The sequence below is a fragment of the Talpa europaea genome, assembly GCF_964194135.1.
Source record: "Talpa europaea genome assembly, chromosome: 12".
NCBI classification, from domain to species: Eukaryota; Metazoa; Chordata; class Mammalia; order Eulipotyphla; family Talpidae; genus Talpa; species Talpa europaea.
In genome coordinates this window covers 11,241,201-11,253,398 of record NC_140079.1, presented here as the reverse complement: position 1 = coordinate 11,253,398, position 12,198 = coordinate 11,241,201, and the positions used below count along the sequence as shown (strand labels likewise).

The window sequence follows — 12,198 nt, the reverse complement described above, 5'->3', positions numbered from 1 at the left end:
AAAAGTTGTTTGTCTTTAATCATAATATTTTAACAATGCAATATTTCTAACGTTACAATATATGAGGGTTTCCCTAAATCTGAGATTTTCTTCCTTAGAAATTCATTAGACTCACCTAACATTTGAAGATTGGTAGCATGAAAGCATATTGTTTCATCCATGTGTTGGAGAAGCCGGCCTGGCGTACAAACAAGTATGTTTATGTTATTGATCCTCTCAGCTTCATGTTTCAGATCCTGAAAAACAGTTGTTTCCTTTGATTACACAGACACATCACTGAGCAGCCTGTGTATCCAGACTATAAAAGCCATCTGTATGTGGCATTCATCACAGCAATGTAGCTTCTCTAGACACAAACATAATTTCTCCCTTCTATTTCTGCAGCACATCCAAATTTCTGGGCCAAATAAAAATTCTTAGTGAAAACCTCAAGAGCTCAAAATTCCTTAATCACACCCAGGATTTCAAGGCCAAGGATGCTATCACAGGAATGCCCCCAGTCTTCATTTCTGCTCAGGCCTGCCAACAGTGCCCAAACACTCGTGAGCTGCAGTGATTCCCCTCCCTGAAGTCGGGCCCCGGGGACAATGAACATATACACTGCACCTCCTGAACTGAAAAGCAAGCTGAGCACTCTACTTTCTAGAGGCTCTATCCTGGAAACAGGAACCACAGAATATTCTTTTTAAAGCAGGGGTTGGCTACTTTAAGATGTGAGGATTTGTGATATTATTTGTCTATGTTTACACACAAATTCAAGAATCCAAGTATTTATCTCACAACAGATATGGGCCTTCCAGATACAACCTTAAGGACCTAGATCTAAAATAAGCATCTCTCAAAACTATCTCCTATCTTTCTTTCTTTTGTTGCTGACCCAGGAAAGCTCTGATGCTGTACTATACTGAAATGTCATCTCTCCCAACTTAACAGTGATATGTTTGCAGAGCTATTAGAATATTAGTCTCAGAATCCAAGCCACTCAAATAGTTGACAAAATGGGCTTTCTGACCCTGCAAAGTTGACAGCCAGACTCTAAATGACAGTGAACACATCAGGGTACTACACCCCACAAGGAATTGTCTAGGGGGCTACCTTGTGTGTCTACATGAGATCTCCACCTCTTCCCTGTCAAATGCCACAAGTTTCCAACAAAAGTGATAGAAGGAAGGACAAAAGGACAAACCTTTCCACCAATGATGAGACCAGCTGAAAAGTCATGATTCTTTCCTACTTTTCGGAGAACCTCAAAGGTCTGATAGGCCAGTTCTCTCGTAGGTGAGATTATCAGAACCCCCAGCCCATCTGTTGAGGTCCACTGCAGACGATATAAGGCTTCCAGCACCTTGATGGAAACAGCAAACATATGTTCAGCAATTCCTTGGAGAGTGGCTTTTTGATCCCAAGTCTCCACCTGGCCCCTGCACATCAGAGACATCTTCTTCTTGTTAAAAATAAGCTAGGGATAACAGCTGAGGGACAATAAGACACAATGCTCCATCTCTGAGTCCAGAGTTACAGGATTTATACTGCCCAACCTGATCAAAAACATGACTTTAGGATTTCCCAAAAGGCTTTAGTGTCTCCAGACATCAAGGAAAAACAAGAAACAACTATTCTGATCATTATTTCTATCTAGACAGGACATGCTTTAAAATCACAACAGAGGATCCGGTCCAGGATGAATGAACCACTCACGGGGACAAGGAAAGCCAAAGTCTTGCCAGATCCAGTTTTGGCAGCTCCCAGCACGTCTTTGCCTTGCAAGGCCAACCCAATGGTCTGCTTCTGGATCTCAGTTACCAGGCGGTATTGGGCTTCTTGCAAACCTGGCAGCAAGGAGAGAGGAGAGTGACACTTTAGAATATCCCGAAAGAAGAGTTTTATGGGCTAAACTGCATTCCCTCAAACCCATATGCTGAAGTCCCAACCTAGAGACCCTTGGAATATGACTGTTCAGAGAGACCTTGAAAGATGTGGTAAGTTCAAACAAGCCCATGATAGTATAAGGCTCCAATCCAACTAACGTTCTTCTAAGAAGGGCAATTTGGACACCTGGAAGACACCAGGGATGCCATGCACAGAGGGACAATAATGTGATGGCAGCAAGAAAGCTTCTGTAAGCCAAGAAAAGACTGGACAGATTCTTCCAGCATGGCCTCTGAGGAAACCTGTCCTGTCCAGCCCTTCATCTTTCAACTCCCAGCCTCCCTTCTGTAATCTAAGCCACAGTCAGTTGTATCTTCTGATGGGAATCCTGGCAAACTAATACAAAATGTGTCACTTTTATGTTTGTTCTCTTGCTTACTTTAATAAAATTAGGCTTCGTTTTAAGTATTCAGAGGCCCCGGCATCTTGTTGGTTTGTATTACTGTTCTTTACCCAGTCTAGAAAGGCTGCGGAGAATGGCACCTTCATAAAACTCAAATGAATTAATAATGTTTCATGTTACAGGTTTTCACGATAGCAAAATTATTGGCCAAAATAAGATTTCAGGTCAAACTCCAGAAACCTGGGCCTCCCTAGTGGCATAGGGGCTAAAGTCTCAGTGCTATCAAGCTGTCACCAGCCACTGCAGCATGGGTTCCATCCCTGGCCAGTGAGTTAACCCCCATGGTACAGCAGACCTCTCCTGTCTGGCCTGCTGCTCCACTCAGTAGTGTCTTTCAGACGATCCACCTGTTCTGCTCCCTACTCTGCCTCTGGTGAATCTTCTCACCCCGCTCACCTCTGGCCTACGTTCCAGTTCTTGTATGCGTAAATAAAAATAAATTTTTTAAATAAACTCCAGAAACTTTTCAACATTTATAAAGCACCCAGTAGATCGAACAAAAGATCCCAAAAATCACAATACATACCTACCTTTCAATGTTTTTTTGGATAAAGGGAAATCTGAAAATCTTGTAATTTCATTTACATTTATCTGAGGGGGGAAAAAAAAGAACCAAGTCAGATGAGTTCATTGTGTAATATATGCTTATTTTTTGTAAACATTTTGCTGCCCAGCTCATCCTTGGTACTAGAGTACTGAACTCAATCATCCCTTCTAATTAAAAAGCATCATCTCCTCTGAAAGGAAATATGCCTTTAAGAAGCTGTTATGTTATTCCTCAAAAATATAACTCTGTAACCATTTCAACTGATTTTTTTTTTAAATCCTGATTCATTAAAACATATTCTCCTTACTACCTTGTACATCCCACATCTCTAAAACTGTTAAACCTCACATTCATTTAAGGAACAAAATTTACTTTCAGTCCATCCTTCAAGGAATCAGTTTAATAAGAGGCAAATTTACTGTAAACCACAGACCACAAAGAGAATGGTTCAATTGATACATTTTGGAGAACAGATTAAAGTTATTTGGAGAAATGTCTCATTAGCACAAACCTTTCAAAGTTTTAACCATAAATCAAAGGCATGGGAAATCTAAGCAGACAACAACCACTCACTTGGGGGATTACTGAAAGGTAGTGACTTCACAATAACCAGAAGTAATCTCTGTGATGCTCTGATGCCACAATAAGTAATATTTTGCCCTTTAACTTTACATTATCTTAATGTTCATTACCGATGTTATACATTAGCATAAACCCAATTTTCGGAATTTCATTTCAGATGCTCTGGAGAATTATTTTATCACAGATACTGAACACAGGAACTACTTTTCAGATCTCAGAATATGCTGCCAAATTATTCATGATTCACAAAAGGGAAAGTTTTATTTGTAAGGTTCATTTATTTAAATTAGACTCCAGGCTATAAAGGGATGACAACTTGTATTTCATTCTACAGTTGATGCCTCAGCTTTTCCAAGATTCTTATCATAGCCCAGGCAGGGTTACTCTGTGGTCTCAAATGCTGAAAACACAAATATTAAAATGCTGCCTTAATCTCTACAAATCACTTTAGAAAACACTGGAGAGAAGGAATCAGTGTACAAGCATTAGAGGAAGTCAAGTTTATTCAAATAATATCCCATCCCATCAAGGAACCTCAATTAGAAGGTAATCCCTCAAACAGGACATTAAAATTAGGTGGGTCCACCCTGGCACCTGTGGTATTATCAGTTAAAAAGCCATTTTCCCAGCAAATGGAAAGCTTATCGGCATCTCACTCTTCAGTCCCCGTGCCCCCACCAGAGAGGCGCGGAGGAGCAGTGCACTGCTCAGAGGAAATACTGCACATCTTTCTCAAGTCTGTTACGCTCCTAGAAGGGAGCAGAGCGTGAGGCATGAAAACTGTTCTGGCACTCATCGGGCATTACAAGGGAACACCACGTTCCTAGAAGTCACTCAAAGAGAAAAGCAAATTTTTATTCCACTGATGCTGTAGACAGGGGTCAGCAAATGATAGCCCAAAGGCCCAACCCAATGTGCTACCCCTTTCTGTAAATAACGTTTTATTGGAACACAGCTACAACCATCCTTTATACACTGTCTATGCTATGACAGCACGCACGGCCCGCAAAGCCAAATGCTGACTAACTGGCCTTTTACAGAAGGAGTCTGCTGAACCTGTTCTAGAAGACTCTCAATTATATTCCAAGGAATATTTACAACCACAGCAGAAAATATGTGTGATTCCTACAAAAGAAATATAACAATTCTTTCCCTCATTCCCTGTCTGTTCTTAGAACAATCGCGCCTGCCTTGCAATATTCACACCTCCTCTAACATCCAAGAACAGATGTTTCAGTGACAGTCCTTATTTAAGAATTCCCAACACTGCCAGAAAAGATAAAGGGGCCAAAGAGGAGGACAGGATGGATATCCCTTAGACCCTCCTGTACATCCTACAACACTCATTTCTCACTAAAGCAGGGGAAAAGTATAAAAACTTGCTAGAAGGTTCAACCTAATGCAATCAAAGGAAGAAAAGCAATCTGCCTCAGAACACAGCCAACCTAGTTCTGATTAAGAGAAAAAACAAAATTGGGATTAGAATGCAGCTTCTATGTAGTGCAAATGAATAAAAGTCTAAATGAATCCCAGGTGCAGACTTTTGAGTCATTAGCAATGGCAAAAACAGTTGCTGAACCACAACAAATAATGTCTTCTCCATCAGCTTTAATCCCCCACTTTCCATCAGCCCCTCCAACATGCACCCCATGAAACAGAGGTAAGTCTGGGGAAATTGCAATCTGTGGGTTCTCACCCTTGTGCTCACAATTACAAGACAGCTCAATCTCAGGGTGCAACAACAACAGGGTTTACTTACAAAGAGGTGACTGAGATAAGGAGAGTTTCTAAGGCCACAAATGGCCAACTGTCCTACCCGAGAGTGTCCAGTAGTCAAAACCAAAAGCTGCTGGAGCAAGACAGAGTTGTCCCGCTGATAAGAGCCTGGAATTATTAGCACACTGGTAAGCAGAGGATCCGGATCCAACTAATTTGTGGCAGCCAGGGGCAGTCAGAGATGGCGCTACTGCAGCATCACCATGGCAGCAACCCCAAGACCTGCTTTTCAGTGCCAGATACCAGACTGGACAGCTCTCAGAGGCAGTGCCAGAGGACCACAGCACCAGTGTTTATGGCTCTTCAGAGATGCCATGCATAGGCCAGTGGTACTCCCAATAAATGCAGCTGACGCAAAGGTCTGCAAGGTCTGAAAGGTCTGTGTCTAAGTGAAACTGGAGACTGTGCCAAAGCACTGCTTATAGGCAGTTCAAGTGGCAGTGGGTGGCAGGCATTTTACTGCTACCAACCAATGGCCCCCTGGGGCTCAGGCTGCTGGCAGAAGCCAGCAGTAGTGGTGGACATCAGTGGTTCTCCTATCCTCCCACGCCAGGGTACACAGCCCCTGGAGCCCCATGGGGTTGCTCCAATACTGTAGCTCCCTCCGGCTGCAGACAGAGAGGACCGTGTATTCAGTGCCAGGACCGTGGAATGGACCGATTAGCGCAAGCTATACGAGCTGATTCATAGATGAGCTGATCAGCCACAGTACTGAAACCAGTTCCATCAGACTAGGAGGCGGGGACCTGAAAGGGGATAGAGAGATGGCAGGATCCAGTTTGGGACTTGCTTGAACAGGACTTGCTTGGAACTCTTGCGCTCCCATGCTGGCTGGACTCTCACTTGCTCTGACTCTCGCACACTCGGAGCGGGCTCGCTGCTCCCTAGACTCATAGGCCTGCTCTGCCATGGCACTCCTGCACTGAGACTTGCTCAGATGGGACTCAATTGCACTCACTTGGGATGCTCTGGACTGGACACTTACTTGCTCAGACAGGATGCTCTCAGACGCATCCAGCAGCTGACCTCCTGTAGGGTAAATGACTATCAGGCTTTTCTGCTCTCCCACCATTAGGATAGATGATAGATCCCTGCAGTCCTCAACACATGCCTGATGGCGGGCACCTGGAGGAAGGTGTGGGCATACATAGGTGGGTACACCTGGGCTGAGACTGGGCCTGTAAAGGCGGCATCACCGGGACGCCAAGAGAACAAGCAAGAGAGCTGAACAGAGCTATAAGAGAGCAGAGAACAAGAGTGAAAGAAGACACGAGATGACACCGGAGAGAGCCCAGTAAAGAGTGAAGATTCGCCAGGGGCTGGGAGGCCTGCCAGCCTCCCGCCGCCCCGCACCACTCCCCGTATCCCCTGCCTGCTATGTACCTGGTAAAATCCCAAATAAAGCCTGACAAGCCACCGAGGGCTCCAGGACTCCTCTCCTCACCCGTGCGCTCGGATCATAGAATCTCATTCTATGCCTTCCTGCCACTACACCGTCAAAGGAAGAGGAGAAGCTGGAAAAAGGTCACAGAAAAACCAGAGCTTTGCAGAGGCCAGGGGCTGCTGCCTGCCTCCAGCCTGTCTCTGACATGCCCTGGAAGAAGCACAAGGCCTTGGCCCTGGTGTCTTATAGGAGCTATTTGTGGTTGATGTGAGCCAACAACTCACAAAGAGCAGTAACGCTAGTGACTGGGTGACCAGCACTACTGGCCAGTGCTACCCAGCCCTGCTGACAGGAAACGGGCACAGTGTCTGGGTCACAGCTATTAATCACCTGGTGGCACCACCTCCCAGTGCTGCTGCCTCCATTGCTGTCTGGTCCAGCGTCCAGTGCTGTCCATTCCAACCTTCAGACTGTGGCTGTGACCGCTGCAGCCTCATCTCAGCGGCCCCACCCGTGAGCACGTTGTAGTGCCAGGAAGGCACAGAGCAGGTTCTCTATGATCCGGACAGACAGGTAAAGGAGTCCTGGAGCCCTCGGTGGCTTTTCAGGCTTTTACTGCGCTTTTTACATCATATGTAGTGCGCACCCAGGTACAGAGAGGCAGTGGGGCCAGGAGGCTGGTGGCCTCCCAGCCCCCAACAAATCTTCACTCTTTCTGGGTTCTCCAGCATTCTCTCGTGGTCTCTGCTTCTCCTTCACCGCTCTGCTGGTTCTGCTCTCGTTCTGCTACTCGGCTGGCATCCCCGTGACGCCACCCTTATAAGCCCAGTCTCTCAGCCCAGGTGTGTCCACTTATGCATGCCCACACCCTACTCCAGGTGTCCACCATCAGGCACGCATGTAGGACAGCAGGGATCCATCATTAATGCTAATGGTGGGAGGGCAGAAAAGCCTGATAATTTTCACTTGCCCTACAATGTCCAGCTGTGTTGAGTTGGATCCTGGCCCATGGCTTGCCGGTGTGCCCCAAGCTCCAGGCCCTTGACAGGATAGCACCATCTTGGAGGAGCAGCCTTTTGTTTAGAACTTCTGGACACCGTGGACGCTATCTGAGGTGAGACAGCCAGCCACTCGTGGCCTTGAGAACTCCTTATTTCCCGCTGGTTAAATAAATCCCACTGTTGTTGTTACCTGAGGGGTCTTGCAATTGTCTGCACAGATGAAGAAACCACAGTGACCAGTCCTCTATTGGGCACTGTCCTTTGGAGGCTATAGCCCACCTTAGCCCCATTTCAGATCTTTTTAGGAGAGTCAAGCCGAGTCTCCTCCTGAAGCCAAAGTCTCTCTCCTGAAGCCTCTTTCCTTCCAGATAATGTCTGAGCTTGGCCTCTAGGTAAGTTTCCTACTATTTAAAAATCACCACAAACATGGTGGCACAGGGTTTAAATCTCAGCACTATGAAGCTAACAGCAGCCATTGCAGCATCAGTTCGATCCCCAGCCAGGGAGCTACCCACATGGTGCAGCAGACCTCTCCTGACTCACCCGCTGCTCCCCTCAGCAGTGTATTTCAGTCAATTCATCTATTCTGCTCCCCATTCTGTCTCTGGTGAATCCTCCCTCCCTCTCCCATCTCTGGCCTACATTCAAGCTTTTGTATGCATAAATAAATAAAATCTTAGAAAAATAAAAATTACCACAAACAATGGCTTAAACCAACATCACTTAATTTACAGTTCTACCAGTCATAAATCCAAACTGGGTTTCACTTAGCTAAAAGTAAAAATCAAAGTGTAGGTAGAGATGGATCCTTTCTAGTGATTGGAGGAATCCATTTCCTTGCCTCCTCAAGCTTCTTGAGGTTACCCACATTCCATAGCCAATACCTCTTCCTCTTCAGAGTCCCAGCAAGGAGAGCACATCTTTCCAGCATGGATTCTTCTGCTTCCCTCCTCCACACTTATGTACCCTGTGTGATGAGCCCATCAAAACATCTATAGCTGATTAGAGACCTTAACTACCCTTTGCCATGTACCTTAATGTAGAGATAGGTTCATAGAAATATTTAGGAAGCCTTCACAGGTTACCCCTGCCACCAGAAAATAGGCCATTCCTATTTAGTTTGATCTGGAAGAGTATTCTGGGGGGTCTAAGAAGGCTCAAAAATCACCTTCCAAAGCATACCAAATAGGAACATTCTACTTATGTACAGTAGGGGGAACTTGTATTCTGACTCCTCCTGCCTCCAAGGTCCCTCAGTCCACCTTCAACCCTCTTCTCCAACCTCACCTGAAGCCAATTCAGGGAGATGAGCCACGTTCCAAGGGAAGAACACCACGTACCCTCATAGCTTTTTGGTTTTTTCTTTCATGTTGCTTCTTTCATGTCGCTTCCTCCACCTCCAATGTCCTTGCCAAGCTTCTCTATCTAGAGAACACATCATTCCAGAACAAGCTCCAATAGGCTGGGCAGTTCGTGCACTATACAGAAGCAGCTGTGGGAGTAAAACCCACCCACAGCTAATTCCCAGACCAAGTTTGGCCTATAAGCTCCTGGCCAGGTAGGAGCTACACAGGACAACTCAACCTTTGCTCCCCTAAAGCAGCACCCCCTACCTCTACAGAACTCTAAGTGCTTACCACTATAACATCAGTGAAAATGTATCAACACCTACCCCCCACCTCCATCACAGTTCCTGAGGGACAAAGACATGTATTTTTTTCCATCTATTTTTACTTAGGCCCCAGCAAGTACCTGTCCAACTGTTTCAAAATGTTTGAGTCAAGTCATTTAGTATTTCTCCAGTGAGACTACTGAGCACCACTTGTGTGCTGGGGGCCACAGTAAATTTCTGCACAAGCGCTAACATCTAAAGTGCCCTACAGTGTTCCTACAGAGAGGATCTGCACCTTAGTAACCTACAGAACAAATCTGCAAGGATCTAACACTGCTACTCATAACAGCTGATTTCACACTTCATTTATATTTCTTGACGAGAATCTTAAATATTTTTAAGATTATGAAACAATAAGGGGGAAGGGGAGCTGCTCTTTGAACTTAGTGAAAACACTGTTTTTTAAACATTTGTGCAGCAATGCAATAAATGGAAATAGTTTGGCATTCTGGTGTCAGACCTAAGCTGAATTAAGAACCTCACTTACTAGCTGTTTAACCTTGTGCAGTTTAACTGTGCTGTGCCTCAAAAGTTTCCTCACTTGTATATCGGCTTCCCCCACATCCCCAGCATCTGTAAATAGTGTTCAGATTTGGTATGATTTGACAGATGATTTTGTGGATCTGGAAATGCTCTAAAATTATTCCATATAAAGTAAAGGTAATGTTGTTTCCTGCCCTCAAAAGTAACCTACCAAGTAGAACCCTACCACGGGGAAACCTGCAATGACAACAAACCTCACAGTTTATTGTGAGAAGATGGCAAGTCAACCTGTATAATGTTGATCTAAGGATCGCTCTAAAGAAAGCTGAATGACACAGGTACATTCCAGAAACACCCCACATGTTAAATCCCCATTGACTGCACTAGAAGGCGGCAACTCTTCTAAATCCCATGTCAGTTACTGACATTGACATGGGATTTAAGGTAGCGTCAATTTCAAATAGCAAGAAGTGAAAGTGTCAAGGGATGAAAATGATCCCTGGAGGGGAACTCAGTTACAATGTGGGGATGAAACAGACCCAGAGTCCAGATTTTCGATGCCAGTTTTCAGGAGGGGACAAGCATCTAAGTGGAGAAAATAAAACGGGCACAGGAATAGAAGATGGAAATTGTCGAGGGACACAAGTCTGGCCTAAAGGCGAAAAGCAAAGACTGGGGAATCCGAAAAACATAGGTCACGACTCCAATTCCACAGCAGCCACAAAGTGGGAGGCTCAGGACAAGTTTCTTACACTCACGGTGCCTCCATATCCTCATCTATAAACTTACACCCGGGGAAACCATTACCATAAAGCTCGCAGTGAGTGCTTCAAAATACAGAAATCTTTATCCCGACGGCTGTCCTGGGTTCTGCGAGTATCACCGCCACTTCACACACCGATGCCTCCTAAGCACGCTGCCCTGCGCGAGAGGCGGCCAGCACCGGCAGGAGGCCTGGGTTTAGCCCCGAGAGGACACCTGTGGCGCCTCCACCGGCCCCCAGCGGCCCCTCTCGCCCACGCCCTCCTCCCGCCCCGGGCCCAACGACGTGCTGCCCGGGCAGGGCCCCCGGAGACAGGCCCACCCCTCCCGCCACAGCCCCTGGCCGCAGCCACGCGTGCCCGCGCCCGCCCGCCGGCCCGAGCCCGCTCCCGGCGCGCGCCTCACCGCCTGGTAGTTCTGCATGAGGCGGCTGATGGCCTCGCGCTCCACCTGCCACTCGGGCTTCTTGAGCTGCTTCCTCAGCTGCTTCTTCTGGCTCTGCTTATGGCTGTGCTTCTTCTTCCATCGATTGAAGCTCCGCACCGGGTCGGGCCGGCCACCGGGACCCCTGGAGTCGGCAGTTTTGCCCATGGCGACGGGGTGGACAGCCCAGAAGCCCCCCGCGCCGCACCCCCTCACACACACTCAAATACGAGGCGCTACGGGCAGGTGGAGGCAGGGCTCGGAGGGGACGCGGAACCAGCGTGCGCGAGGAGGCCCACGGCGCGTGCGCGAGCCGGGAGCCCGCCCCCGGACTTTTGAAACCGGGGCACGCGCCAATGACGACAAGGAAATAGCGGGCGTTGATTGGTTACTTGGATCCTTCGGGGCGGAGCAGAACAATCCCGGGAAACGAAGGCGGGGCCGTCTGAGGAAGAGGGCGGGGCGGAGTGACTCCCAGAGCTCGCCGGCGCTTTAAATGAACGCATGCGCGCTGGCTGCCGTTAGTATGATGACGTATATACTAGAGAATTCACGCTTGGGCGCTTTAAGTGGGCGCATGCGCGCTGGCTGCATTTCCTATGATGACGTAATATACTAGAGAATTCAGACTCTGGGGCTGACCTCACCTAGGCTGAACCTGCGTGAGCGCCTGTGCACGGCCACGCACACGCACTAAATCAATCCTTGATTTACAATTGTGATCGTCATTTTGTATATTTCCAGTCCAGAAACCAGAAAGATTTCCCCCAAATCTGCTGCTCTGATTTCCATCCGCTGTAGTGAACCTCCCTAGAAAACAATTAATATTCTATGTTCTTTTATTTATATTCCTCTGGGTTTTTCCTTTCCTCTCCTCAGGTCCCTCATACTTTAACTGCAGCTCAAGGAACTGGAGCTGAGCCCAATTCAATTTGCTGAAAAATGCTATTACATAGACAAGATGATAATAAAAATTTTGTAATGTTATATGCAAATCGGACATTTAGGTGAATTGGATTCTGAGGAATTGGGTTTTGGGCACATTTACCCAGAGGAGCCACACCGGTGTACCCGGGAGTCAGGTGGGGGAGTTGTGGCAATGCAGTGAGTTCCAAGTTCACAATTGTAGTGCCAGGAAGGGCACAGAGCAGGTTTTCTATGTTTGGACCAGACGGGTAAAGGAGGGTCCTGGAGCCCTCGATGGCTTTCTTAGGCTTTTATCGAGCTTTTACATGT

The 12,198-nt window shown here is 46.8% G+C and overlaps 1 protein-coding gene across 1 annotated transcript in view; it reads right to left on the bottom strand.

Annotated features, from left to right (window-relative positions):
- The window catches only part of DDX10 (DEAD-box helicase 10), a gene marked incomplete at its 5' end in the record, with an annotated part of 219,133 nt that extends 208,003 nt beyond the window's left edge, over positions 1 to 11,130 (bottom strand). The window contains 5 exons of the mRNA XM_084251435.1: positions 116 to 236; positions 1,187 to 1,345; positions 1,699 to 1,829; positions 2,863 to 2,923; positions 10,945 to 11,130. Coding sequence (XP_084107561.1) covers positions 116 to 236; positions 1,187 to 1,345; positions 1,699 to 1,829; positions 2,863 to 2,923; positions 10,945 to 11,130 — 658 coding nt within the window. The remainder of the gene's footprint in view (positions 1 to 115; positions 237 to 1,186; positions 1,346 to 1,698; positions 1,830 to 2,862; positions 2,924 to 10,944) is intronic.
- Positions 11,131 to 12,198: the final 1,068 nt, after the last annotated feature.